The 26,919-nt window shown below is 55.0% G+C and overlaps 9 protein-coding genes across 9 annotated transcripts, besides 2 other annotated features; 5 read left to right on the plus strand and 4 right to left on the minus strand.

Annotated features, from left to right (window-relative positions):
* Window positions 1-1,175: 1,175 nt before the first annotated feature.
* On the minus strand, window positions 1,176-2,348 carry VTJ04DRAFT_6294 (uncharacterized protein; the record flags this gene model as incomplete). The annotated part of the gene is made up of 4 exons (XM_069364499.1): window positions 1,176-1,821; window positions 1,879-1,983; window positions 2,046-2,208; window positions 2,264-2,348. The coding sequence occupies 4 exons, from the start codon at window positions 2,346-2,348 to the stop codon at window positions 1,176-1,178; spliced, it is 999 nt and encodes a 332-aa protein (XP_069218320.1).
* Window positions 2,349-2,374: 26 nt separating this feature from the next.
* On the minus strand, window positions 2,375-2,828 carry VTJ04DRAFT_6295 (uncharacterized protein; the record flags this gene model as incomplete). Its single annotated transcript, XM_069364500.1, has 2 exons — window positions 2,375-2,457; window positions 2,621-2,828. 2 exons carry the CDS (start codon window positions 2,826-2,828, stop codon window positions 2,375-2,377), a joined length of 291 nt encoding a protein of 96 aa, XP_069218321.1.
* Window positions 2,829-5,253: 2,425 nt separating this feature from the next.
* Window positions 5,254-8,127, plus strand: VTJ04DRAFT_6296 (uncharacterized protein; the record flags this gene model as incomplete). Its single annotated transcript, XM_069364501.1, has 3 exons — window positions 5,254-5,503; window positions 5,659-6,075; window positions 6,131-8,127. The coding sequence occupies 3 exons, from the start codon at window positions 5,254-5,256 to the stop codon at window positions 8,125-8,127; spliced, it is 2,664 nt and encodes an 887-aa protein (XP_069218322.1).
* Window positions 8,128-9,027: 900 nt separating this feature from the next.
* VTJ04DRAFT_6297 (uncharacterized protein) lies at window positions 9,028-10,154 on the minus strand (the record flags this gene model as incomplete). The annotated part of the gene is made up of 2 exons (XM_069364502.1): window positions 9,028-9,771; window positions 9,825-10,154. 2 exons carry the CDS (start codon window positions 10,152-10,154, stop codon window positions 9,028-9,030), a joined length of 1,074 nt encoding a protein of 357 aa, XP_069218323.1.
* Window positions 10,155-12,108: 1,954 nt separating this feature from the next.
* VTJ04DRAFT_6298 (uncharacterized protein) lies at window positions 12,109-13,198 on the plus strand (the record flags this gene model as incomplete). The annotated part of the gene is made up of 2 exons (XM_069364503.1): window positions 12,109-12,602; window positions 12,664-13,198. 2 exons carry the CDS (start codon window positions 12,109-12,111, stop codon window positions 13,196-13,198), a joined length of 1,029 nt encoding a protein of 342 aa, XP_069218324.1.
* A 168-nt stretch (window positions 13,199-13,366) lies between these two features.
* Window positions 13,367-14,312, minus strand: VTJ04DRAFT_6299 (uncharacterized protein; the record flags this gene model as incomplete). The annotated part of the gene is made up of 2 exons (XM_069364504.1): window positions 13,367-14,185; window positions 14,259-14,312. 2 exons carry the CDS (start codon window positions 14,310-14,312, stop codon window positions 13,367-13,369), a joined length of 873 nt encoding a protein of 290 aa, XP_069218325.1.
* A 1,130-nt stretch (window positions 14,313-15,442) lies between these two features.
* On the plus strand, window positions 15,443-17,542 carry VTJ04DRAFT_6300 (uncharacterized protein; the record flags this gene model as incomplete). The annotated part of the gene is made up of 2 exons (XM_069364507.1): window positions 15,443-16,028; window positions 16,083-17,542. The coding sequence occupies 2 exons, from the start codon at window positions 15,443-15,445 to the stop codon at window positions 17,540-17,542; spliced, it is 2,046 nt and encodes a 681-aa protein (XP_069218326.1).
* Window positions 17,543-17,576: 34 nt separating this feature from the next.
* VTJ04DRAFT_6301 (uncharacterized protein) lies at window positions 17,577-17,828 on the plus strand (the record flags this gene model as incomplete). Its single annotated transcript, XM_069364508.1, has 1 exon — window positions 17,577-17,828. The coding sequence occupies one exon, from the start codon at window positions 17,577-17,579 to the stop codon at window positions 17,826-17,828; it is 252 nt and encodes an 83-aa protein (XP_069218327.1).
* A 1,978-nt stretch (window positions 17,829-19,806) lies between these two features.
* On the plus strand, window positions 19,807-20,103 carry VTJ04DRAFT_6302 (uncharacterized protein; the record flags this gene model as incomplete). Its single annotated transcript, XM_069364509.1, has 1 exon — window positions 19,807-20,103. The coding sequence occupies one exon, from the start codon at window positions 19,807-19,809 to the stop codon at window positions 20,101-20,103; it is 297 nt and encodes a 98-aa protein (XP_069218328.1).
* Window positions 20,104-23,439: 3,336 nt separating this feature from the next.
* Window positions 23,440-23,449: a sequence feature (Short protein (VTJ04DRAFT_6303, KAL2119343.1) was converted to a misc_feature.).
* A 336-nt stretch (window positions 23,450-23,785) lies between these two features.
* Window positions 23,786-23,796: a sequence feature (Short protein (VTJ04DRAFT_6303, KAL2119343.1) was converted to a misc_feature.).
* Between the last annotated feature and the right edge of the window lie 3,123 nt (window positions 23,797-26,919).

The following is a 26,919-nucleotide window of genomic DNA, read 5'->3' on the forward strand; positions in this document are numbered from 1 at the left end:
GATTGTTTGACTGGGAATACGGGACGGGGGGGGCGGGCGGTTTCGGCTGAGGAAGGCTGGTATTTTTTGTTGAAGGAGTTGATGGTATTTAACACATCCACATTTCAGTTGCAGTTTGGACTCGGGGAAATGGACTGGTGTAAGGGGATTGAACGGATGGGAAGGGAGGGCATACAATCATCCGGGACGGAAAGGATGGATGGATCCGGAGGCAAGGTGTTAGGGGTCCGGGGTCCGGGGTCAGGATAGAAGGAAAGGAAAGGAAGGGAAAGGACCAGATAATCTGGTGGTCTGTGGATGGGGACATGGCATCTCTGTTTTCTTACTCTCCTTTTTTCCCGTCTTGTTTGTTTTGTTTTGGTTCTCGGGGTTTCATCACATCACAGCATCACCTGCGGTCCGGTTGGGGTTGTTTGGGTTTCTGTTTTAGAGCCATCCCGCATTTTCTTTTTTCCTTGTTTCTGGTCGTTGCTCTTTTCTTCGTCGTTATACCCCCTTGGCAATTTCCAGATTGCTCATTTGCTCTTTTTTTTCGTCTTTCATTCAGTCTCTCCGGTCTGTCCTGCAAATGGGAGGTGAAAGGGGAAGCTTTTTTTCTTTTCTTAGGTAGCTCAGGTCAGGCAGAATTGGAAGGGGCTGTGCGGATATGCATACATCCAACCCATACACTACACACAAGACACAATGGGGAAAAGGTTGTTGGTGTCACTTGGTTGTCGTTGAATCATTTGCATGTTGGGTGTTGGTTTTCCATGCTGCTTCGGTTTGGCGCTGGTAGTTGGGTGGTTTAAGTCTTTTTCGGCGGCGGTTAGGGAGGGGGGTAGGGGTGAAGGGGAATCATCAAGGGCAGACAAATGTTGCATGCAGATAATTCAGGTAGTTAGGTAGCTATTCCCATCGACACACAAACAACAGAGGTGGTGCCACAAATTTCAGTACATAGTTATGTAGAACCATCAAAACTTGGAGAAAGGTATACGCCTAATCCGTCGCCTGGAGTTTGGCATATACAGAAATAGGTAGTCATACATTAGGTATATCCAAGCGCGAATAAATACACACAAAGACCGTCCCAAGCCATGGTATGACCATTACTAATCGTCATTCATATCGCAATCATACATCGTGCCCATGCCATCCATCCAAGAAACCATCCGTCACCCCATAATGACCCCTCACTGCTGCCCGTTCTCGTGAAGAGTCTTGGCATACTCCCTATCCAGCTGCGCCCAGAAGTCAAGCTTCTCCTGAAGCTCCTTATCGGTGAGGTCGCGCTTCCAGGGCATCACGGGGACGCCGCAGCCAGTAATGATCTGGAAGTAGCCGCCGTGATTGGTGTCGTCGAGGCCGCTCGTGCTGCCGTTGCAGTCCGTGTTGGAGTAGCCGGGGCAGTAGGTGACCTCGTCCGGGGTGACGACGCCATCATCGTTCTCGCGGAGCCAGTACTCGGGGCTGGTGTGGCGGTAGTTGAAGATCATGGGCGGCAGGCGGGGGACGGGGTCGTCCTTGTGGGTGATGCGGTACTCGCCGCCGGGCTGGTTGGTGATGAACTCGACAAAGGCGAGGTTGCCGACGCGCGGCGAGGCGTACGTGTACAGGTCGGCGTCGTGGCCCGCCTTGCGGATGTAGCCGGCAGCGAGGGTGGCGACAGCGGCGCCGAGGGAGTAGCCCGTGACAATGACCTTGTAGGTCGGGTTGGCTTTCTTGGCCTGGGCGACGGCGTTCAGAGTGGCCGACTTGACCTCGTTCCAGGAGCCATAGAAGCCCGAGTGGACGAGACAGCCCTTGACCAGATCACAGGAGCTTTGAGCGAAAAGGATGCTGTTTTCTGTGTTAGTGGAGGAGATTCGGACTAAGAGCAGAGAGGAGCTATCTTACTTGGCAATCCAGTTCCTGACTGAGGTGGTACCCCGATAGGAGACGACAATGATCTTGTCCACATGGTCGACTCCGACAAAGCCCCTCGTGTCGAGCAGGGCACCGCTGCTCGAGTCTTTCGTTAGCCAAACTTGGTAACCCTTGCAGGCATATATTTAGAAACGAACCTGAAGGAGGCGACAACGGTAGCATTGTGGGGCTCGAACAGATAGCACTGGCCAGGCTCGCAGGTGACGGTCGCACCAGCTGGCTTCTGGTTGTTGCAGCCCGCCGCTTCAGACCATTGCAGGTACTTGTGGAAGGTTTGCAGCAGAGCCGGAGTAATGTCGCCTTGGAGTTGTCAGCAATAGCAACGTTGAAGTGAGAGGGACGGAAATCAACTTACCACCAGCAACGGTTGCTGCCTTGGGCTTGGGGGCAGCAAAAGCCAGACCGGCCAGGGAAAGGCAGGTGACAAGGAAACACTTCATGATGACTGTCTCGGGATGTTGGGAGTTTAGGGGGAGGTTGTGTTAAGGTTGGCAGAGTGGACCGAGTGAACACAACTCAAGCTTGACGGCCGAGACAGGTCAAGATGGTCTCAGAGGGGTGACACCTGTGGAGGGGCTGGAGACCTCGTGGTCCATGAGGTGGATGAGACGGGGCATCTTATATGTCTTTCGACCCCAGAGACCTCCATGACACCACCGAGGGAGAAGACGTGTGGGCAGACGAGATGACGGTGTATCATTCCCCCAAGCACTTTTCCCAAGAGGCATGGCAAGGCGCTTGCAACCCTCCTGCATGGCGGACATGGCCGAGAAGGGGTAAGATCGGACCCGGGCAACGGGCCGCACGCCGCACGTTAGCGACGCTGAGGGTAGCGTTCTAGGGTGCGTCTGGAAGAGGGCCGCTGACAAGTCGACAGCAGCAACGTTGGTGCGTTTGGGGTGTGGGGAAGGGGATTCCATCAAGAGCCCCTTGGCTTGGCGACTCCAACAGAGAGGAAAGCAGGGAAGAGGGCGAGTGCACAGACGGCATCCAGAGATAAGGCATCGCTGGATCGATCATAATTTCCGTCGTCCAAGGTGGCATTGATGGTTCCAAGAGGCTTCCAGAAGCCGTGCCGCTGGCGGGATGAGCCGATCCAATTTACAGCTGAATCCTTTGGGAGCTCTGCTTTACTGTGATGTCGAAGCAGTGGTGAGCATCTTACTACGCAGGCGGATTTCGGTCTTTGTTGTGTTGCCGGCAAAACGGCGCTATCGGGTGGTTAAGGTACCGCTCCAACATAGGTGCGCTAGCTGCTGTTGCACGCTGGCCTTGGTTTGTCCGAGGCGTCGAGCTAGCCAACGTTAGGATTTCTCCAGCAGGACGGCTCGCACAGATGCTGGGTGGGTGACATTCAGTACGGCTCGCCTGTGCAGTGCATCTGGAGGCACGAAGTGGTGTACGATCTCGGAATCGTGGATATTGGCTGTGGCCTGAAGATGGCATAGTGTCGATTTTCCGTCGCTCGAGTTGGCGTTGGGACCGATAACGTCAACGGTGTGGGATGGAGAAGAGCATGGCCCTGCGTCGACCTGCAGCGGCAAGCCACAGGCGCCCCCCATGCAGGTCACAATCCCCTGGACCAAATGCCGGAATCTGCAAGGTTCCCGTGGAGGGTTACATCGACGGCGTTCGGGTCAGCCACGATGTGGTGGTGAGGGCAGGGAACACGTGAAGAAGAACAAGAGCTCCAAAGCAAGGAACACTTCCACAAAGTGCCCAGAGTGCGGGGTGTTCCATCGCATCTGCATCAACGCCTTCCGCTACAGCAATTGAGCAATTGTTGCGGGCTCTTTTTGACATGTGTTCGCTCACATGGACACATAATAGACTTCGAACCTGCCGTTTTGAGATGGCGGAAGACAGCTGACAGCGACACACTGACCTCTCCAGCGGAGACTTCCCCGGATTCTGGTGGATGGTCCGCCGCTTCCGCAATGCGGGGTGACACAATGCGAAGACATGACCAAAGGAAAGACCACCTTGACAGGCCCGAGTCTGGGGAAACAACAAAGTGGAGGAATGATGGACGGAAAGAACCCGGAATTACGTACTTCCTCGAGTAAGGTAGCCAAAATCCAATGGAAGGTCCCGAGGGTTCGCTCTCGCATCTCTCCTCCCGTTTCTCGTTCAATATTGCAGAGGATCGGCATAGGATCACAGCATCAAGAACAGGAAGAAACCGTTTCTACCATGCCCCCACGCTCCAATTCTCAAGCTTCCGCCATCCCATCTTCATGCTTCGACTCGCTCAACAACACAAAACGTCCCAACAAAAGTCTGCACTGCGCCTCACTGACTGGCAAAAATAAGCTCGCTTCTGGTCGATCAACTATGCGCCAAGACATATCCTCTTAGCGATGTGTTGTGCACAAAAGGGCTGGCTCCTCCCGCCCTACCATCTTGGACATGATCGACGTCATGGGAACTGCGAGAAAAATCGATTCGGGGTTCGCCAGTCCTTCATTGTAAAGCCAGATCGTGGACACGGACGTCCACGGTTAACACAAAAGCCCTAGCTGCGCGCCGTGAGAGGGTCGCGTGGCTTTGCGGAACTGTGAGCACGACGGGCGGTCGTGCAACCCCTGCCCTCCGTCCATCGTGAGATCTCATTATTATCTAAGCCCTACCACCAACGGTGGATAGCCTCGGCATGGTGCCCATGGGCGCGCGAATACAACTTCATACGTACCTCCCCCGTCTACCGTTGCGTCCCTGTCTCGGCATTTGCGGCTCTCCGCTTCTGCGCCTCAGCGCAGTCCAGAAAGCCACTCTATGTCACCCTCAGCATCGGCCTGACTGCTTGGTCTCCGCTCAGCCAAAACACCCAACCCTTGTGAACATGAACATCAAAACTCCCAGATTAGTCCGCTTATATCAGGCCAAGTCGGTGTTCACTCGTCCTCAACTCAGCAGCGATCGCACAAGATGAGGCCATGGCGAATCCGGTTGGACTGTCCGTTGTGGCGTTGCAGCCGCAAGTCTTGGAGGGCCGGCTCGTCCGCCGTGATTTGCTCACGAAGCGCTCCAATCTCTCGGTTGGAAATCTGAACGTCACCTCTCTTCGGCCCCTCTCTCGGCTGTCATGTGCCGTATGCTACTCCGGTCGGAACGGATCTCCTATCCTATCCACCATCCCGTCTGTACCGAAATCGAACCAGAAGAATGTCACTGCTTGTTGATAGAGTATTAAGGCCATGGCAAGTGCGGATGCCGGTTGGCCATGATGCCTGTGTTCCTTCCATCATCTTGAGCCTCCGCGACTCCTTCACCTCGAACTGCCAGAGCCCATGAAAAAGGTGAGCGACCGTCTGGATCTCGAGGACATCTGACGGTGCCGCCAACATGGGTCATCACACTGCCACCGTATGCCTCTGGCTCGCCCTGGGCTCCTTGACGCCCGTCTCCTTTGCCCGCGTTGTCGAGCCCCGCGATCCTGTTCCTCAAGGGTATCATGCTGCTTCCTACTACCCCGCGCCCCATGGCGGTTGGGTCAGCTCGTGGCGCGAGGCCTACGAAAAAGCCTATGCACTGGTGTCGCAGATGACGCTGGCTGAGAAGGTGAACATCACATCAGGCGTTGGCATTTATATGGGTACGTACTCCTCAGAATTTCCTTTTGCGGCGTCCGCCAGTTGCATTCTGATTACTGACAACGGCGGCAGGGTCAGTACCGAGGAGATTGGATCGCCCAATTGTCAATTGATATTCGAAGACAGCCCGCTGACAAACCATGTAGACCCTGTGTAGGAAATACCGGGAGTGTGGATCGTCTCGGCTTCCCCCAGCTCTGCCTCCAAGACAGCGCTCTCGGCGTCGCCTCCGCCGACAATGTCACGGCTTTTCCCGCTGGCATTACCACCGGTGCCACCTGGGACAAGCAGTTGATGTATGCCCGAGGCGTCGCGATCGGCAAGGAGTTCCGCGGCAAGGGCGCCAATATTCACTTGGGTCCTTCGGTTGGGCCCCTCGGCCGCAAGCCCTTGGGCGGCCGGAACTGGGAGGGCTTTGGCTCCGACCCGGTGCTCCAGGGCAAGGCCGCTGCTCTGCACATCCGCGGCGTTCAGGAGCAGGGCATTATTGCCACCATTAAGCACCTTGTCGGCAATGAGCAGGAGATGTACCGCATGTACCATATTTTTCAGGAGGGTTACAGCGCCAACATTGGTGAGTATAACCTAGTTCCAACCAGAAGAAGCGCCTCGGTTGACAAAGCCTTCAGACGACCGTACTCTGCATGAGCTCTACCTCTGGCCCTTCGCGGAGGCAGTTCGTGCTGGAGTGGGAGCCGCCATGACGGCCTACAATGCCGTAAATGGCTCCGCTTGTTCCCAGAACAGTTATCTCATTAATGGCATTCTCAAAGATGAACTCGGCTTCCAGGGATTGGTCATGTCGGACTGGCTCAGTCACATCTCAGGCGTGAGCTCGGCTCTGGCCGGTCTTGACCTCAACATGCCAGGCGATACAAACATTCCCTTGTTTGGTAACAGTCTGTGGCAGTACGAGCTGACTCGTGCCGTCCTGAACGGCTCCGTGCCTGTAGACAGACTGAACGACATGGCCACGCGCGTTGTGGCCACCTGGTACAAGTTTGGGCAGGATAAGAACCACCCACGGCCCAACTTCTCGTCCAACACTCGCAGCCGTGACGGGCCCCTGTACCCCGGCGCCCTTTTTTCTCCCAGCGGTCAGGTGAATTGGTTCGTCAACGTCCAGGAGGATCACTATCTTGTCGCCCGCCAGGTGGCTCAAGATGCCATCACGCTGCTCAAGAATAACGACAGCCTCTTGCCTCTGGACGCTGGGGACCTTACTGGCGGCAAGCTCAGCGTCTTCGGCACTGACGCCCAGGTCAACCCCGATGGGCCCAACTCCTGCCTAGCACGGGCTTGTAACAAAGGCACTCTTGGCATGGGTTGGGGCTCGGGTATCGCGGACTATCCATACATGGACGATCCCATCGGAGCCATCCGCAAGCGCGTCCCCGACGTCAAGTTCTACAACACGGACAGTTTCCCGTGGTTCTTTGGCACGCCGGAGGATGACGAGGTTGCTATGGTGTTCATCAGCTCCGACTCGGGAGAGAATACGCTGACAGTCGAGGGCAACCATGGCGACCGCGACTCGGCCAAGCTGAGGGCATGGCACGACGGTGACAAGCTCGTGCAGAAGGTGGCTGAGAAATTCAAGAACGTAATCGTCGTCGTGCATACGGTTGGTCCCCTGGACCTTGAGCCGTGGATTGAACTTCCCTCGGTCAAAGCCGTCCTCTTTGCCCACCTTCCCGGCCAAGAAGCCGGCGAGTCTCTGACCAACGTCCTCTTCGGCGGCGTCTCGCCGAGTGGCCACCTCCCCTACTCCATCACTCGCAAGGCCTCCGACCTGCCCGACAGCATCGCCAACCTGAAGGGTTTCACCTGGGGCCAAGTCCAAGACACCTACTCCGAAGGGCTCTACATCGACTACCGCTACCTGCAAAAGCACTCGATTCAGCCCCGCTTCGCCTTCGGCCACGGCTTGAGCTACACCAGCTTCTCCTTCACCAATGCCACAATCCGCGCCATCACTACCCCCCTCTCCGTCACCCCGCCAGCCCCGCCAGCCACCAGGCCCGCCTCGGTCGTCGCTAAATACTCCACCGACATCCCGCCCGCCAGCGAAGCCTACGAGCCTGCAGGCTTCTCCAGGATCTGGCGCTACCTCTACCCCTGGCTGTCCAAATCCGACGCCGACGCCGCCCACGCCATCGGCACGAGCAAGTCCAAAACTTACCCCTACCCTCCCGGCTATTCCACCGTGCAGCGCGCGTCTTTCCCTCCCGCCGGCGGCGGCGAGGGCGGCAACCCCGCGCTCTGGGACGTGGCATACGAGGTGACGGTGCGCGTCACCAACACGGGCAAGAGGCCCGGGAAAGCCTCGGCGCAGCTGTATCTGCAGTTCCCGGAGGGGATCGAGTACGATACCCCCGTACTGCAGCTCCGGGATTTCGAGAAGACCAAGGAGCTCCAGCCGGGCGAGAGCCAGGAGCTGAAGCTGACGTTGACGAGGAAGGATGTCAGCGTGTGGGACGTGAGGAGGCAGAACTGGGTTGTTCCGACGGCGATTGACGACAAGAAGGGGTTCACGGCGTGGGTGGGCGAGGCGAGTGATAAGTTGAAGGTGGCGTGCTACACGGGTGAGGGGAGGTGTGTGGAGGGGGCGAAGCAGCCAGTTTGAAGAGGGGTTTATTGCTAGTTTCTCGGAAGGAGGTGGGAAGTGGCGAGAATGTGTTGACGTGGAGGTTCGGGATTAGGTTGATGGGAAGTGGTAGGACGAGTCGGATACTTTGTTGTCTTCCATTCTGTTGCTATTCTACAGATTTGATACCACCAGTGCAGTTATTCAGATCAATGCTATAGTTACGTTGAACTAACTTGGGGCAAGAATTTGTTCAAGCCAGAAGCCTTGCGCCACGAACAGCGGGTTTGGTGGCGAGAGTAGCAAGGCAGCGGTCATACACCGTTCTGCCCTTCTCAGGGCCATGGCGGTCAATTTAGTTGGGCAATGTGTGAGGAGAGGTATCAAGAACCTGAACCATGAAGAGTTGAGTCCTATCAATCCCGCCAGCCGTTACATAAGAGGTAGGTCTAAGAGTACATGGCAAGACAAAGTACCCAATTTGATTTGGTCTACCTGGTGTGCCATTCCTCCTTGCAATGGCCCACGGGTGTGGCCGACGAGAGCGTTCACCGAAATCCAGAATCCTCTTTCTCGAGATGTTTCCCAGTCTGCGAGGCTCAACTATCTACAATATCCATGTAAGCCTGGTCAAAGGTGACCCAGAACTTGAGGATCCCCTTCATCTCGTGACATTTCCAGTCTTCCTTGTCCGCTGCCTCAACGGCATCGGATGCTTGATGAAACCTCACCCGCACAGAACGCCAAGTCGGAGTGAGGATGCGCCCCGTGACGACGCTGATTCGAGCGTAGGATGGGTGGTTGGGGTCGCGGCGCTCGTAGCGCTCCGGGTGTGTCTCCACACGCGACTCGATTCGGAAGCAAACTCGGGAAGGCTGGCGGATTTCAACTGATGGGTCGACTTGAAGTCGACACTGGCCCACGGCTCGAACAGAGCCATTATGGTAGGAGAAGATAATGCTGGCAATCCCCAGTGTTTTCGTCGTAAAAGACGCGTGCCGTCGAGACGTCATTTAGCGGGGCCCAGGAATAGTATTGGGGGAAGGGCCCTAATGCCCGGCATTCCGGGGGCCATGGGAAGGAGGATCGCTCCGGAAACGGAGGTTCTGGTTCTTCTTCTTCCGGCGCCCGAGAGTATCCAGCAAGGAGCGGCCCACCGAAATCTTGGTATTCTTCCCCATAAATAAGCGTTAGCGACGGCGAAGCACCCAGCTTATAGAGGGTGACAACATCCTGGCCAAAACGTTGGCCCGCCTTCCCGATATAGACGGTTCCGCCAAGCTTGGTTTTGACCAGAAGACCCTCAATGTTCCCTCTGATGAATGGGGTATCGGGAACCCCGATGCCCAGATAGATGATGGGATCTTGCTTTGATATAGGTAGATGAATCCAGACTGGAGATAGCCACTCTTCATTGACGAGAGCTCGGCCGCAGTCGTCTATTAGGTCAGAGGACTGGTTGGACCTGTGAACACGAATTCTCCTCAGGCGTTCCTGTGTGTAAAAGAAAGTGAGTCCGGTAATCTCACTCAACTCGATCGCGTGTACGGTTCGGCGCTTCGTTTCAGCAACTTGATGACGTCTAGAGAGTTCGAGGTTTGGCGGTGCCGGAGTGTTCCATATATGAAACGTGTGTCCCCACATGAGCATGTCTCCCGGCACCACCAAGCGCATATAGCCTCCCTATTCACTGGTGAGATATTGTTGGGACCATGAGGGCCAGGGTGATTGCTTACCTTGAGCTGCACGGACACTGTGGACACTTCGTTTTGATGCATAACCATATAAGCATTTTGGCTGGTACACTCTCCCGTGTACTGCGGACGCTCGGGAAGCCGTTCTAGCTTGCTGATGCCAGCAGAGTCAAGAGTAAACCTCAAGATAGGGTGGGATACGCCGCAATGCTCAACCAACTTGAGTGTCCCATCGCGCGACCATGAGTGGATTTCGGTGAGGGGAATCGTGGCAGGGGGCTGGATACCGGTGGCGGATGAAAGTTGGGCGGCCAGCTGGAGTGCCGAAATGCATCTCCATAACAAGGCATGCGGACAGTAACTCCGGATCATGTCGAGAAGCTCAAGTGGTAGCTCGTGCAGTCGTGGGAATCCGCTCAGATGGGAGATAGTACACAGTGTGGACAGGTCCACCCTAGGGCTTTCAAGCCAGAGAGGTTTGGCATTGAACCATGGACGTCTCCATGCGGAAGCGAGCCAGAGGCGGTCATGGAGATCCGGAGCAGAACATCGCTGCCGGAAGATTTCGAAACAGTCGTAATGGATGGCGATGAACTCGGGTGAACTGGGACAAACCAGGCAGTTTATCCAACGACACAAGTCATAGCCATCAATGTTCGCAGAGCCGTAGGCATTGAAGCAACAGAATGCAAAGGGCTGGGTAAGTCCACGGAAGGACGTTGAGTCATCGATCCCATAAACTGCCAAGCGGCTTTTTAGCACCTAGGGGGATACAGACAGGGAAGAGGAGGAAAGGACATAGGGAATGGGGGGTGGAAGTACTTGCAACGACACGCTCATGGCGAAAAATGTATTGAGCGCAGATACCGCATTGCGGCTCAACCTTCAGATGAGGAACATCCCCATTGTGTACAATTTGAGGATCTCGGATGGGCCTGAGGCTCATCCTCCGGTGTATGGTCCCCATTGAGATGACAGCATCAACAACCTGGTGAGGCAATCGCAAGCTTCCAGGTTAAATTCCAGACGAATACTTCATATCAACCTTCTAGAGATCTCGTAGGAGATTCATGAAGAATGTGAAGTTGTGGCTGGAATGGCACCGATGTCAGGACGATCTGGAGGATGGTGTAAGGCAGAGGAACAAGATGTGTCGATTCCAGATTGACGGAGAAGAGATGAACCAACGAGACAAGAGTCCCGCATTCCTGCCACGACGACAAACAGGTATTTGTATTGAGTTGGAAGTCTCAAGTCCCTCCATGTCCTCACCCAACAGATGGTGTGTCTATCCTCCAGGAAGAGGTCGCTGCCTATCCGTCCCCACCTGGATACCAGCTCGGTGCCTGAGGTGGTCTGTCCGGAGCCCCGGCCCGGGCCGGATTGAGTTTCTTGGCATCTTGGCAGGACCCCCACAAAAACCACTAACGCCAAGAGGTCAAGCCACCAGAAGTGTGGCTGCAACTTCGCGGCCGGGAGGACGCCACCGGCTGCTAGTGACGTCACATGAGCCTCTCGCCAGCCTTCGTCATCTCAGTTTCTCGGCAGGGGCGCAGCCACAGTTGGTTGTGGATCAGACGACAAAACGAATCGATCGATTTCGACAGACGGGCAGTTGTTGTTTGTGAAGTCCTGGGAGAAACTTGAGAACCAAGTTGCACGAGGCAAGGAAGAAAGGACCTGATTGTGTAGCCCAACAAACCTTGGGTTTGCAAGAAACAAAATATTAGCCAGACTCGGGTATGCACACCGCAGCCACCTGTAGGCTTCTTGGCGCCGATCAACTTCATGTCTTTCGCTCGACAAGGTGGTGGCCAATGTTGGGGACAACTTCTCCACATGCTGGCGCTCCGCCATTCTGGACAGGTACATAGTAAGCTGTCATGCGCGGTTGCTGTTTGGCAGTTTTAGCTGGGTGACGTGTGCTTCGTTGCTGTGCCCCCGACAGCCTTCCTGTTTAGTTTTGTTTACTTTTCTACTTCAGGTACTTCTACTTCTGCATCCACCCTCAACCTCGGCATGTGCAACTTCCAAGTTTGGTTCCCTCCCTCTCATCTTTTTTTCCCTCTGAACCCTTTTGAGTCGCTCCTTGAAAAGCTGGCTCGATATGCCAATAACCTAAACGGCACTTGATCAAGCGCCGACCTCGATCCACTCGCTCACGCCGATCCATCTTTGGAAACACCCATTTCTTGTCACCTCCTCTGCCAACACCGAAACAACAACTCCCAACAACCACAAACGACAACACCTAGTTAAACGGCGACTTTAACGACCAACAACAACAAACCCCCATCTCTATCACACGCAACCAACAGAGATCACCATGAGACATCCCGAATTCGGGAGGGGCTTCGCCTCCCTCTATTCCCTCCAACTTCTAATCCGTGTCCTGCACGGCCTATGCGCCGTCGTCAATCTCTGCCTCTTCTCCTACTTCCTCGCCACTCTCTCCAGCAACAGCCTGACCATCGGCAACTGGGTGCGCGCCGTCGAGGGCATCTCGGGCTCAGCGGTCGGCTACGCGCTCATCGCCGGCTTCCTGCTCTGGCGTTTCCCCGGCCGCTCGGTTCCGACATTTGTGACGATGGTGTTTGATGTGCTGTTCGGCGCCGCGTTCATCTACGTTGCCGTGGCCAACCGGGGAGGGTCGGGGTCGTGCAGCGGCGAGGTTAATACCGTGTTCGGGAGCGGGAACGCTGAGACGAACGTCAGGACGGAGGGGACCGAAGGTGCAGGGGAGGGGTCGGAGTCGTTGCCGGGGTTGGGGCCGGCGTGTCGGATGCAGAAGGCCTGCTTGATCACGGCCTGTATAGCCATGTGAGTGCTCTTGCTTCTTGCTGTCGTTTCGATCAAAGGTCTAACCCGAATCATTTCTCAGCGTTCTACTTGCCTTGTCGCCTTTCCTCAGCGTGGCGATCGTTCGCCAGCGTAAGAGAGTTTTGCGGAAGGCCAACAAGTTGCAGCCCGGTAGTGGTGTTGCCGGAGAGGAGCCGGAGGATCATCGGAAGGGTTGGTTCGGTAGTCTGTTTGGCCGGAATCGCACAAATACCGTCGACGACGTCCCGAACCCCAACGCGCTGCCAGAGCATCCAACTCCACAGAGTCTCGAGACATCTCAGACCGCTGTGGGAGACAGTACCGGCCAGGGACGTGGTGGATACGGAGGATTGGGTGATGGCTCGAGTCCGTACAACAGAGAGGATTACGAGATGGATTCGTCCCCGAAGCGGACGACACCCTACAGCGCCAGCTCCTACAACACTAACCCTTACGATGCCAGCCCTTACAACTCTAGCCCTTACCACGCGAGCCCTTCTAACGTCAGCCCTTACTACCCAAGCCATTCCAACGCCAGCCCCTACCAGTCGAATGGGGTAGTGTATGAATCGTATGAGCCGAGACGCGGATATTGAAAAGAAGGAAATGAACACGGGAGGTAATGGCGTGGGTATACGACCAGATCTGGGGCCGAAGAGCGAACTCTATTTGTAATTGTATGGATGTAGTATTACTTACGATACCTAGGAGCGAAGCCCTCCATGCCTTGTAGATAAGGTGTAATAATAATAGGTGTTGAGACCTCACTGTGCTTTCTTCTCCTTTTCCCTTAACCTTCTCCTCTCCTCTTCCAATGCCGCTTGCCTGCGCACCTCCCACTTCTCCCAGCCCGCCTGGCAAAAGTCCTCACCCACCACCAGATCCCGCAGCCGGAACCACCTCGCGAGTGGCAGCTCCAGCGCCCAGGCCAACATACCCGTCTCACGCATCAGATACGTAACAGCGAACCAGGCTGCGGCGCATCCAGCCCCCGCCACACTGCCTGCGACCACTTGCCGGACGGTGTGGTAGCCCAGATATACCCTGCTCCCGGCAACAGCGGCCGCCACGATGATGGCGCCGGCGCTCACCACCGCCCGTTGTGCCAAAGACCAAGGAGAATGCTGATACTTTTCGATGCTGGCATTGAGCGCCGCAAACCTTCCAGGGCGGGGGGAGAAGGTTGATTCGTTCGTCTCCCGACCCTCGTCATCCTTCCTCGCGGCATCGGCGGTCGTCACCCTCGCGGCTCCCAGCGGCCGATGCCGGATCAGCAAAAACAAACTCAGCGCGACGGCCCAGAAAGCGGTGAACTGCGCGTGCGAGCTGGGCATGCCGTAGCCTTTCCCAACGGCCACGCCGCCGCCACCCTCGGTATTGCCAACGACAATTAACCGCGGGCGCTCCTCTTTGATGAGACGCTTGAGGACGAAGTTGATGGCCTCGCAAGCGAGCTGGCCGGCGAACATGAGCAGGACCTCGGCCTCGCGGGTGGACCAGAGGAGAGTGGCGTAGACGACGCAGAGGGCTTGTGGTAGGAGGGATAGGAAGGCGCAGACCATGGATATCGGGTCTGATGGGTTCTGCGGTAGGGAAAGCCGGGGGAGGTGGTTAGTTGAGTTTGAGGACGGATGTGGTCAGGGGGGGATGTCGTACGTAGTAGACGTGGGTGAGGGAGAGGGAGGCTAAGGGGGTGATATCGTCCGCCATTGTAGTAATTGGTTGAGGGGTTGAGGAGGGATGGATCGGGTTGTGCTGAGTTGGTCGAGTGCGTCAGGAGGTCGGTGGTGATGATGAGGGTGGTTTGAGGTTGCAGCTTGTTTTGATGTACAGAGTACACTGGTCAAGTCATGATGGTTGAGGACGACTGTCTGAGACGAGTCAGAGTTGTTATGCGGACCAGGGTTCAACCAGGGTTCAGAGTTGCTATTTTTTATCTTGTAAATTATGGTTGGAGTTGAATCTCACAACCATCAATGGATGAAGCCTTTTGAATGTTTTGGGAGATGAAAGTCGGGGAGACATGCCTGAACTTGGAACAAGTTGACGTTGAGCTTTGGATTGTAGCTGTCCAATCAGCTTCTATATCCAGACCCACTTCCTTCAAAAGGCAAGGTCTGGTCCACTTAGGAGGCAGTCCGAACAGCTGGGGACTGGAATCGCCCAGTGCGGCGAACCGCGATTGCCCTGGCCGAAAGAGTCATTCATCATCCATCAACGACATCACCTACACTCATCCATCAAAAATCTTGGGCTGGTGATTCCCTCACCACAAGTCACAAGATAAAAGGACCCAAAAGGATTGACAACATCCCCATATCCCTCAAGCTTCCTTACCTGACCCATAGCCAACCCAGCTCCGACCTACGGAGAACTAAGCTTCCAGCTGCATCACTTGCCTATCTCGTCTCTTGCTTTGTTCAATTCTTTTGTCTCTCCGCTTTGTCTGTCAACCACAACTTACCTAACCATGGCGCCATAAAAAGGGCTTTGTGAATTTTACAGCGAAACTCACAATCGACTGGCCGCATCCTCATCCCTCATTATTCCCATTCAACCCGAAAGCTAATCCCTAGCTCATCAAGTTGAGACAAGCTTCCGCGGCTTTTGGGCTGAGACACTGTTGTCTCCTGAACAGACCTTGACCCGAGGGCGGGAGATTATGCTTCTTCATTGACTGTCCCTGCGTGTCTTTCCAACCCCTCATTACTGAACTGAGACGCCGCAACCTTCCGAGACATATCAATAGGTCATCCCAACGCTGGCCTAGAAACTAGCTTGGTTCTGGAAGACGACCGAGGCAACAAGAGAGACCAAAGTCGGCGCTTTAATCTTAAGCCATGTCCGAAGACAACGACCCGCGCTCTGAGGAGCTTAGCTCCCTCAGCGCCATCTTCCCCGAAATCCAATTCCCGAATCCCAAGGACCAATACACCATTGCTCTCGAGTTGCCCGTCACCCCTTCTGACCCTGTGACCGTATTCTTCCCTGCCGTTGCCGACAATTCTGCCGCAAATGGCGAGAATGGACAAAAGACCGCCGGTCCGGTCCAACCTCCGGTCATTGACTCCCACAAAGTAGCCCACTTCCCTCCGCTTCGCCTGGAGATCACCTTTGGCCCAAAATACCCCGACGAAGAGCCACCCAAGGCCTCCATCTCCACCAGCCCTCCATGGCTGCCCGATTCCACCATCAAACGACTCGAGAATGACGCCACGCGCATATGGGAGGAGACGGGAATGGATATTGCGGGCTATGCATACATCGATCATATCCAGCAGGCTACCAGTAACGTCTTTGGTCTCGTCGATGACAGCGGCACTCTCATGGTTGATTCCAGCCACAAGATTGCCATCCTGGACTACGACATCCAAGCCAGGCAGGCCAAGTTTGACCGGGGGACATATGAATGTGGCGTCTGCTTGGGTTAGTTGCTTACTTTACCGATTATCTCAAACCTGGATGCTAATCCACCAGCAGAACCCAAGAAAGGATCCGTCTGCCACAAAATGTTAGACTGCGAGCACATTTTTTGTGTTCAGTGTCTCCGAGACTATTTCATTGCCGCAATCAAAGAGGGAAACATTGCCATGATCCGCTGCCCTTCACCCGGCTGCCCAAAGGACCGCGAAAAGAAGGCCGCGGCTGAAGCGTTGGAATCAGGCAAGAAGCCCAAGAAGGTTCGCGTTGACATCAACCCCAGCGAACTCCTCCAGATCCCCATCGAACAGGAGTTTGTCAAACGCTATGTCAATCTCAAGTACAAACTCGAACTCGAGGCGGACAGGAACACCATCTATTGCCCGCGTTCGTGGTGCAGCGGCGCGGCAAGGTCCAAGAAGCACAGAAAGCCACAGGGGCTGGAGCTTCCCGAGACCATCGACGACTCCGACGAGGAAAACCAGAGCCCCAACGGCAACGACAAGGGCAAAGAAAAAGACAAAAGCAAGCTCCACAAACCCTCCGAATCCCTCCTCGCCATTTGCGAAGACTGCAGTTTCGCCTTCTGCAGCCGTTGCTTCCAGTCCTGGCACGGCGAATATTATTATTGTGTCCCTCCCAACGAGAAGGGCAAGCCCACGGCCGAGGAGCTCGCCACCATGGAATACCTGCGCTACTACACCACGCGCTGCCCAACCTGCGACGTGCCCGCCCAAAAGACCCATGGATGCAACCACATGATCTGCGCCCGCTGCGAGACGCACTTTTGCTATCTCTGCGCCGCCTGGCTCCCGCCCGAGAACCCGTACCAGCACTTCAACGAAGACAACCAGGGCAACAGAACCGCCTGCTATGGCCGTCTGTGGGAGCTGGAGCTGGGCGACGGCACCGACGCGCAGCCCGTGTATTATATCGAAGATGAGCTAATCGAGAACGAGTTTGAGATTCCTGAACCGGCGCCGGTGCCTCGTCAACAACAACAGCAGCAGCGACAGCAACAACCCGTGCCAGTAATCCAACAACCGCGCAATCGCAACCGCGTTCCCGATCCCCCGCCGCAGGACGCTCCAGCCGAACCTGCCGCCCCTCCTGCCGTGGCTCGCGAGGGTCCTCTCGTCCTCCGCATTGAAGCGAATCCCCCCGCTGCTGCTGCTCGTGCTCCCCAGTTGGCGGCAGCTCCAGCTCCAGCTCCGGCAGGCCCTGCCAGACGGGGCGGACGAGGAGGCGGTGCACGTGGCAGGGGAGGAGGTGGTGGTGGTGGCCCAGTTCGCGGTGGTGGTGGGCGAGGACGTGGAGGAGCTGCTGGGGCTCGAGGAAGAGGAGGCGGTGGTGGTGACCGGAATTATCTAGGCCCGCTGCCGCGCGTGCAGGGGCGGGCTGGCCACTGGGAGCTGCAGCCACAGGAGGAGGAGTGGGTGAGGCAGTTTGTACGGTTGGCGCTGGACGATCGGGAGGAGGAGCTTTTTGAGGAGTGGGAGGATCCGGAGGCTGATATTTGACTATTTTTGTGTCACGACTGGTTACCTACCTAGTATGTATGGGACTATGGGGCAAGGATATGGTGTTCAAGCGGCGATCTCGTGTCTTTTCGGGTTGATTAGGGGTGTTGGGGTGGGTTTTGCTTCGCTGCTGGGTGTTGTTGATGGACGGAGTTTGATGAGGCATTCTCCATTGGGCCTACTCGGTGGATCAGGCCTGTTGGCCAAATCTCACGGGGACACATCGCCCACCTCGATTCTCACTGGCGTTTACTCCGTAGGAGGACAAACTGGGATGAAACTGTAGCTTTCTTTGGCGACTAGGGTCTCTTGTGTACATTCCACAGCCATGAACTAAGTATCCCCGTAGGGGAGGTAACGAGATGATGGGAGTATGCCTGGTTTTGTAGGACCAATTGTACTAGTCACCATTCATCTACGGTGCTTGGACCAAACACCTTTGGTCTTTGACAAAGGAAGCCAAGGGAACCAGCCGGGCCGGATGCGATAGAACTCTTCCATTTCACGCTACGTGGTCAAGTGTGAATGCACTCCTCCTCCTTTCTTATAGCTGAGGTCAGGTTACCCATGTTTCTACAGAGGGGATTAAAGCGTTACCTAGCCATGTGTTCCCTCTACATTGCTTTCCTTGCCCACGCCCTTCTTCCTCCTCCCTCTAGGTGGAAGACTCCTCTTCCCGTGCTATGCCTTATATTGTGCCATTAAGTGTTTTCTTCATCAGGGCCCAGGGGAACCAAGCTGGTGAATTGCTGTGGTACCAACTGTCTAGCAGGTATGTCAGGGTAAGGGAGCTAAGCTGGCTTGAGGTTTGAGAGACGGACGTTCATACAGGCACCTCAGGCGACTCCCTGACGAATATATCTCGAGTCTTCCTATTTGCACTCTGACAGGTTGGGATGTTAAATAGGCATGTGATCTGGGTTTGATGTTCCCTGATTCGGTGATAACCGATGTCGACGGTTGCTTATGGAGGTGGCGTTCATAAGTTGCGGCACCAGTCACTCGTGAGATATGGAGGGCGGGAGGGAGTTGTGAGAAGGATTCTCTACTTTTGCGTCCCATCGTGAAAGTATCGACCTCCCAGTCTGAAGGAAATTGTTGGAGTCAACTAAACTTCATGTTTGAGAGCTTTCTTTATTATCTCAAGGGAAGATGTGTGAAGTAAACAACATGTCTTGGGGCAACCTGACTTAGTGTCCTAACGTGGCTCAGGCATTGTTTTGCTTCCAGGTATCTTTTATCCCTAGATACAACCATGACCATCAGAGACATAGTTAGGGTAGCGCGTTGAGGGTATAGAACTCCTTGTCTTTGCCATCCATGTCTCAACGTCTGTCTCAACGTCGCTTCACTCTTTCGAACCGACCAACTACATCTACTCCCCTATTATCACTCAATGCTTACCGAGTCCATTACGGCTCTCATCTCATTTAAGAGTGAACTCAAGAGTTGACTGCTGCCAAAGGCAGAGAACCAAGTCTTGAGACCGCATTAGGACGTTCCCTTTCTGCATGTAGTTATAAGACACAAACAGATGTGTTTCACCCTCCCAAGAGCACAACGTTCCTACACTCCTTACCCAAACAGGGCTCGCGAACGAAGCAGAAGCTGCTGCGAGGCGAGAGGAAAGGGCTTGTCCAGCTAAAGGTACTTACTAATTATGCATCCAACGGTCGGGAGTGTCACTCAAAATGCTTTTGTCCGACCTGCAGTAGTTGTGTAGCATTTTTCTTTTCCCCACGAGGGGATAATTGACACTGAGCGCCCACTGGTATGCTGCGATGCGATGCGCTGCTACTTCGTTTCCGCGGGCGATTCTGCTACTTGCTGCCTGTGACGTGACCTGAACGCCGTCGTATTGATATCTATTCTCTTGTCTATTGTGGTGACTGGTGCCCCTTGTATGTGCTGCAGCTGGGTTGCTGGTCCTGAATGTTGACCTCTGTCCAGCACGCATGTTGATAAAACATACTCGGTACAAACAAGAATAGACACGCTGCGGTATGTGAAATGGAGCTTTGGACTCTTGGAACGGCTCGTTAGAGTCTTTGTTGCTGTCCTCTCCTGGGAGAGCTGACATCCAAGAACAGGCACAGGTTCGTATCTGACGTGTAAAAAGGGGGAGAGGCTTTCTCTCCGAGATTCATTCACCACCGACTCATCAAGATTATTGTAATGTCTGTCTTACGAAGGACCAAGGACACGACCGTCGTTCTCAGCAAAGGCGCATGTGAATGGCTAACAGTAAGCGCTTCACTCGGATCATGAACCAGTCGCCATCAGGAGTTCCAGTTACTCAGATACCCCACAACAAATATCTAGGGGTCCGCAGATGTAAAAGGACCGGTTCCAAGGAGATCCGAATGGCCAATCTATGCTGTGGCCGGCAGCGGCGTGGAGTCGACGCCGGCGGCAGCAGGCCCGGCCAAACAATATGGGGTGCCGCCATCATCCAACCCACGCACACTCCCTCTTCAGCTGGCCTATCCGGCCTGGAAGAACGCACATTACGCAGGTTTGCCGTGCCTATCCAGGCAATGGATAGGCCACCCTCCCGCTGAGCCCGGCATCCTCCCCTCACACCCCCTCTCTCCTCGCCATCGCCTCCTCCTCTCCATGCCTCCACTTCTTTCAACAAGCCACGGTGTTGGAATGTGTCATGGCACAGTCGCCATAACGGGGCTGTGTCTGCCTGATGTGGAGTGACGGTTTATGGGCAACGGAACACCTTGTCCAGACAGCTTTCCTTTGGACGGACTCGCACCTCAGGATCTCTTCCAGAGTCATCTCTACCAGTAACCAGCCTCCGAGGATTGGGTGCGCATTTGGAATGCCTCAAGGACAAATGGTAGCTAAACTATTAGTAAGGTGCCCATCGGACCATGTCCTGCCGGCCGGGTCCTCTCTTCTGTCTTCCCCTCATCGCCGAGATGACCACGAGCCGCCATGGGAGGTTGGCTTACTCGACACAAAATCGGAACCCGTGCGTTGCGTCCTGGCCGTGGTATGCAATAACGTCTGTGTCTTTCTTGTCTCTGCAAGTGTGGATTACTCTCCGTTCATGACATGACATGGTACCCGCCCGCTCCTTTGGCCTGGCCCAATCCCATCCCCGTCCTCTGCTGTGCTTGCTACTCTCTCGACAACCCATGAACATCTTGCAGCCATCTTGGCTGACCAACCAACTGCTGGTCAGGTCACTCCTTGGGCCTGGCCCGCGGGCTGGCCTGCTGTGTGTGTGTCCTTTGCATATACATACACAAATACATACATACACTCCAACGGGGCCCTCCAGCAGAGGACGGACAGACAGGCAGGATGACTTACCCGGATCCCACCATGTATGTACATCTGCCCATACATTCCAACGGGCCCCGGGACAACGCCACCTTGCGGATACCATATTGGAGGATAGAGATAGGGGACAATGGGGAGAAGGACGGGGGGTCCAATTCTGGTAACGCCCTCAAGCTATCATCAACATCCACCTTCTGTTCTTGTCGTATACCCTGACCCGACCTATCCCGATCCGTGAATCCTGAGAGGGGCGCGGGGCCTCAGCAAGCAAATAAGACGAAGCAAAGGAGAGGGGACCGAGCGGAGAGCGGAGCAGGTCTGAGGGGAAAGAGAAAAAAAATTGAGAGAATGATGGTTGGCTGGCCCAAAGGGAAGAACGAACGTACTCCATATCCCGAGCTGCCGTTACCCCAGGCTCAAGTGAGAAAATCTTGAGGATACCTCGGGCGAATCGTTCACAAGAGGCACATGCACAATGTGCGGAGAGCGTACGGTTTCTTCATGGGCAGAAGAGGTATTCCGGAATTGGAAGAAGAGGCAGTTCCCACCCAGAGAAGAGGTGCAAAGACGATGGTAGGGTGACAGTGGCGATGGGGCCAGACCCAACGAGCAACGGCCCAGTCCACGCGCCGCAACGGGGGTCGCACGGTGTGTTCTGTTCTCTTTTCTGTTCGGGGATCTTGTGAGCATACGGAGTACCTAGCTTCAATGGGCGTCGTGGAACATACCTACCTACAAAGTAGGTATTTAATCCATCCTGTGTGTCTCACTACTCCTACCCAAGACCGACTAGGATCTCAACATGGAGCACACTATATACTATATATCTCCTATCATCTATATTACCTTGAGCCTCACCAATCCATAAGTTTGGAGACACTACCCTGAGCCCAAAGGCGCACGCCACCAACAGGCCGGTACCTACACGATGCTGCGCAAGTGACAGATCGGGTCATCGGCCCATCTTCTGGCCTGGACTTACTGTGTATTTGTATCATTCGCAGCGGGCATCAGAGCAACAGTTTATTGCCAGAGAAGCATGTTCTGTTTGTGAATCTCAAGAGTGACGTGATTTCGAGGATATGTGCTTCGTACGCCATACTCCTGCTTGTGACGAGTTACTGGCCCCTCCATAGAAGCATCCCCCCGAACCAACTCCGGCGAGGGGGTTTGGGTTTGGAGGCTGGGTTTGAAGCGGCAAAGCGAGAGAGTCAGACGTGAGGGGGAGCAAGCGGAGCTAGGCCGCCTCCTCTCTTTTGTCAAAATAATTCTGCTTTATTTTCTTCTTCGGTGGCCGAAACGGAATGGTTCTCCAGCCAGGACCGTGGAGTCCAAAAGTGACCGTAAGGAGAAAGTTGAACGTGGACGCGCGATTGAAGAGAACAAAAAAGAAGCAAAAACTTGCGCGTCCGCCGGTTCTTCTTCACTCTCTGATCTCGCTTGTCTGCATGTCGAGAAAACGGCATGCTTGCCCAGAGTGCAGTACATAACAGAGGTAACGAGTCAATGCCTGCCGGCCGGCGGTCAAATGTGGAGGGGGCTGAGGGGGAAGAGGGGGAGGGGATTGGTGGTTGTGGGGGTGCGAAGCCCTCCTTCTCGGTCCCTCCCCGTCTCTGCTCCCACCGTTCCATCTGTTCCTGTCTGCAGTTCCTGTTCCTGAACACAGGGTTGCGAGCTTGGGGATGTTGTGGGGAGAACAGTCACCCAGTCGGAACACACATCGTACCTAGTACCTACATACACATCCTGGCGCCGTCGTGGATGAGTTTCTCCTTTTTCTCCTGGTCTTCCGATTGCATGTCCGCAACTTAATCAAAGCTGGCTCAGGGCGGGGAACCGGACGGAGGGCGAGCTGTTGGCGCCAGCCAGCCGGAGGAAGAAAAGCCCCCCGCCATATGGGCGGTGGCAACGGCAGCGGCAGCGAAGTACACGAACACGATTCCTGTTCCTGTGCCTGCATGTGAGCGAGTGAGTGAGTGAGAGGCGCCGTATTCCCGTAGTAACTGGGATATTGGTCGGATGGGACACCGCGAGCACGCAGGATGATGTCGTCGCATGGCCGAGGTGGTATCCGAAGGGGTTGCGACTCCCCACAGATCGTGCGATGGTCCGGTATGTAACTGTACACTTGTTGTTTTTTTACTATACGGGAACACACGTCGATTTCGGTCCCATCCTTCCATCCCATCCCATTCCATCCCACGCAGCCCTTATCCGCCAGAGTGGTCGACCGAACGAACAAGAGCTGTTCGGGTATGATAGACTGGAGGGTGGCTAAAGTGATCCTCGCAGACGAGCCACACTTTCCATGGTTCAAGGTCACCATCCAGGCCAGCCTCGCCGACGACGAGGCCGGGACAGAAGGACGACAAGACGTGAGGCGAGTGCGAGGCGAGGCGAGGCGCAGAAGACTCGCGGAAGCGAGAGACGGGATGAACCCATCCCCTGAGGTCTGCCTATTCGCATATAGACACTAAAGCCTTTCTTGATTGTCCGCCATCTTCCCATATCGAAAAGAATTGACCGAGAGCCATATCCGGCGGGATCCTCTCTTGGGACTTTCCTTTTTGTCGGTGTGATGGCTCAAACGGCGAGATTCATCACTTGACGCTTCCTGATGCGGTCAGAGGCGCAACGTGAACCAAAGAAGCTGGGGACATGGTTGTACTCATGAGGTGACTTTTCGGTACTTGATTCCGCAACCACATTCAAGGGGTTACCTGGACTCCTCCACTGGGAGTCTGGCGTAAGATTTGGGCCGGGGGAAGACGGCATGATCAGATGACATGGAATGTAGATTCCTTCTCCGCATGGATTCCCGACTTTGTGTTCAACTCCAATACCTGGGGCCTCATCTGCGTCGCTTTGGTGTTTTCCCTGTCGCGATCCTGATCCTCGACTGTCAGGACTGATCTTTCGGCAAGAGAGAACCAGCAAGCCACGTACCTGTTCGCCATGCTTTCTTAGGCGTGTGGCGTCCTGTCAAGCGCAGCCATCCCTCTCGGCCTGCAGGGGAGAAGCGTCGAAGAGACCTTGACAATGGTCGATTCCGGCGTAGTGTATGTAACGTCGCCAACCACACAGGCCTTGCTTCACTTGGCTGGAGGATGGCGGGATGGATTGATTTGGGTTAGCGTACCGTTTCGTAGCCCACTGCCATTCCGCAAATGGAAGAGCCCTGATCCGTCGCGGAAACAAAGCGCGTCAAGTCCTCACCAGCGTCGCGAGCGGTGCGGTTCCGACGTGTTTCGAACAGACCGTGCAGTTGATCTCCGGGGAAGAAACAGAACACAATGGCCGCTGGGGATCATCAGACGAGACGACATCCAAAGTCGATCTCGGCATTGTATCGTCTCGACGCGTTGTGACCATACGGAGGATAAACGGCATTGAGCGCAACCATGCTGTGTCAAACAAAACACAAAGACGTTTCAACACACAATCGGCAGCAGCATCAAGGGAACGGACGGGGGGACGTTGAACCTTCTCGGATCAGTGCCGAAATTACCACCCCGTGCTGGGTTAAGCGACCGCCTCAAGCCACGCTCTTCACCACGACGCAACCGCACCGTCGCACCCGAGGTCAACACAACAGCATGTCGGGGTAGCTCTGTCGAAGGTCTCTGACCGAAAAGATGTCTCAGCTGGTAACTCCTCCCGTTTGACCCAGAGGCTGGTGGTGTACGGAGTATGTTTCGGGAAGCAAAGCAAAGAGAAAGCAACTCAACTTTGAGGTTGTACAATCCCTTTGAAATGCATGCATTGACACAATAGCAATCAACAAGCCCGGTAGGGGGGTGGCATGACAATGGATTATTGCGGCCATTGGCTCTTCAAGCCTCAGGGCGTTGACTCGCGGAGCATACGTAAAGCGACGACTGTGTCCACTGTCCACAAGCAGCAGCCGCAAAAAAAAGCAGGAAAATAAGAAAGAAAACTATTTCAAAAGATAGTTAATCTCCGGAGAACTGCTTACCCGAGCATCTCTCAGCTTGTTGTTTGTTATCCGGCCTCGGCAGGGCAGGCAAGCAAGCAAGGTGTCAGCAGTCAAACAAGTCGAGTGACTTTTCCCCGGACCTCGAACCGGAGCGTCCATCTTGGCACGGCCAAGCGAACCTTAGCCCAAGACGAAAAGAGGACTGGCGTCCGGTGGGCTCGTCAGCTTTGTGTTCTCCCTGGTCCGTTCAGGCACACGAGCAAGGGGACAAGGGTTCAAAAGACCAGCTGGACCACCTTCGTCGGAATCACGGCAAGCCCCCCCAGAAAATCCCTGCCCTCCTGGCACCGCATGGGCCGTCAACCCCAACGTCCCCGTTTTCAGGGACCTGACCCTCGGAGATGGCGAGCCCAAAGGATTTTCCCTGTGATTCCTGCACGCTGACCGTGATCTCGGGGCCAGAAAGACCGACTCGTTTACATAGGATCCGTCTTCTTCGTCTGCGTGGGTTCGAGTGATGGTCCACTTTTAACGTCTGTGGTTCGCGAGGCGGCAGCTTTCGCGCGCATGTGCATATCGACAAACCAGCGCAGCGACCGTTGCTGAGCGCGCAAGCGAGGCAGAGGCGAGCCCAATCGGAGGTGCAGGCGAGAAAAGAAGGCTGGTGGTTTTTGACAGGTTGGTGGGCCCAGAAAGCAAAAAGGGGGGCGTGGGAGCAGGCGGGCAGAAACGCCACGATCCACGCAGCCGCACCTTGTTTTTCCCAAGCTTGGATATGAGGCGACTGTCATTGGCTGGGAAATTGATGTGGTTGCTGCCGAATCGGCCCTTCCAGGCTAAAGTCGTTAGTCCCAAGCCCATAACGGCGCCCCCTCTTGCATGGCCCGCGGCAGACACCCCGGATTCGATTGGCAGGGTGCCATCCCGTGAGGGAGTTTTGCATGGCCCCCGATAGCTTCCCGCTCCCACTGGCATCTCATGAGGAGGGAGTAACGTTAACGTCGTCACGGCTGGAGGAACGGAGAGGGAGACATCAGCCTCCCGATATCCTGGAAGATGGGCCCGAAAGATGGCATCGCGCCTGCAGAGGGAATCAAACATGATATGAATTGGGTGGCGAGAGAATGTGTTGGTTGTGTCGAGGGCATATTGCTGGCCACTGCTGATGAGTGAGTCTCTTCTTTTGGATGTGGTGGTTGACCGTTTTTTTCCGGCGAGGGTCATGCAAGTGAGCCCGTCCATGATGTTTCCTGGCGCCTGGGTCCCAAAAGAAAGAGGCGTTGAGAAAGTACTGTGTAGTAGTAGTAGTAGTAGCACATTCGGGATGCCACGTCTTGGGAGTTGTTGGCTCACATCCACCAAAACCCAGTGTCGACCCGTCGTCAAGCCATCTCCGGGTTCACTGTCGCTCGGCAGATGGGATCTCCAATACAGCACCCCGAATGCGACCTGGTATTCTAGGATGCCTCTTGTCAATTCTCCGACAGCTTCACGTTATGCTTCAAGTCCAGGATCGTCAGGCGAATCTTGTAGCATGTAGATTGAGAGTCAGGCGGCCGGTTCCCCCGACAAGACTATCTATGCCCGGACTCGGCAACGGTCTTCTTCTTGCTGGGTAAGGGGTGTAAACCGCCCCAAGAGTCTCTGTCGCCGGCATAAGCGGGATAATATCGAGCGCTGCTTTACTTAGAACGGCATCAATATCGCGGCATGTTTAGGAGGGGAAGTGATAGTAGGTAATCTACGTTGATCCAGGTAGGACGACCAGCTGGAAAGTTGGAGAAATGGGGGGGTGGGGTGAATGCCACTACGCCCCTTCAGAGGCGCACATGTCATACATACAGTACCTAGGCAGGGTTCTTTGCAAGACCAAAGGCTGCTATACAGGTCCCAGATCTCAAGAACAACCGCCGCGCAGTCAGTGTCGGAAATGTGAAATAATCGACAACCACGGGAAGACAAATGCAAGAGGTTTGTCCTTTTTTGTTCTTGAATCTGTGAGGTCTGCCTCAGAATCCCAAGCTGGTTGAGTCTCTGATAGCCGTACACGTAAAACGGAGAAATGGTGATGATTCAGCAATGACTGTTCAACACGTTTGGACAGAAGCGAGATGGCGTCGTGGGGAAGCCTCTGAACTCGAAG

The sequence above is a fragment of the Mycothermus thermophilus genome (assembly GCF_041956435.1).
Source record: "Mycothermus thermophilus strain CBS 625.91 unplaced genomic scaffold VTJ04scaffold_4, whole genome shotgun sequence".
In the NCBI taxonomy this organism is placed as follows: Eukaryota; Fungi; Ascomycota; class Sordariomycetes; order Sordariales; family Chaetomiaceae; genus Mycothermus; species Mycothermus thermophilus.